We start from the raw sequence: 1037 nt of genomic DNA on the forward strand, positions 1-1037 counted from the left end.
GAGAGAGATTGTTTATGCAATTCCTTAAAGAGCAAAAGGGAAAAATCCCACATACAGATAAACTTTCGGCAAGTAAACACGCAATGTACACAATTACTGCGTTATCAAAAGTATGATGCATTTATCACAACAGCTGAACACCTTCCAACACGTACCTGATACGGCCCAATCGCAGTGTGAAGGGAGACTACGTACCCTATAAGGGTAACTGTATACCGCTATAGGGTGATCACTCCTGCCACAGCTTACAGATGCATTTGACAATACTGATGCCAGAAAAGGAGGGGTTAGTTTAATCTTACCCACGCTCTGCTGATCTGCGATACCTGGTTTAATTAACACCCTATATTCTATGTATGTAAACACCTCTGATTTCAAGACCAGAGATTTAAATGAAATCAACAGATCTGGACTGGTCAACGTTAATGTCTTCATTAACTCTGATACCTTATTTATCCCTGAGCAGCACCTTAAAATTGTTCCCCCAAAACTCACTGAAGAACATGTAACTACTTCACAAGAATGTAAAACTGCATTTGGATAAACCTGTCTTAGAAGTCCCACTTTCCTTCACTGGTTTGAAAAAAACCAAACCAAACCAAAAGCACAAAACAAAGAACGTGTCCCATCCCCTTTGCTTTTAACATGTACTGCAATACCTTTAAAAAACCCCACAAACCCCCCTATCAAACATCATCACCTACAGACACACTACAGACTACAAAAATATTGCATAGGAGTGTCAGCGGGCATCGCCCCACAACATGAGAGAAAATGCTAAGTTTTCTTTAAAACATTATGGCAACATTCTAATTTATTTTCCTTTTAAAAATCAAGTGGTTTCACTTTATTTCAAAATTGTACAAAATGGCCATGGCTGTTTATAAAAAAAAAAGTCTCTGTCTTGAGAATATGTGAAGTCTCAGGTGCATTAACAAAAGACCTGGAACCATTCACAGTGCAGCAGAAAGCTTCGTTTGAGGCAGAAACTACAGTTCATCCTTCTTCTTTCCTACTCTTTCATGGTCTCTTTCTCT

At 38.8% G+C, this 1037-nt stretch overlaps 1 protein-coding gene across 1 annotated transcript in view; it reads right to left on the bottom strand.

Moving 5' to 3' along the window:
• Positions 1–989: 989 nt before the first annotated feature.
• The window catches only part of LOC104512395 (protein disulfide-isomerase A5-like), a 33381-nt gene continuing 33333 nt past the window's right edge, over positions 990–1037 (bottom strand). Inside the window, exon 9 of the mRNA XM_010155359.1 lies at positions 990–1035. Coding sequence (XP_010153661.1) covers positions 990–1035 — 46 coding nt within the window. The remainder of the gene's footprint in view (positions 1036–1037) is intronic.

This window comes from Eurypyga helias, unplaced genomic scaffold (assembly GCF_000690775.1).
Source record: "Eurypyga helias isolate BGI_N326 unplaced genomic scaffold, ASM69077v1 scaffold16047, whole genome shotgun sequence".
NCBI lineage: Eukaryota > Metazoa > Chordata > Aves > Eurypygiformes > Eurypygidae > Eurypyga > Eurypyga helias.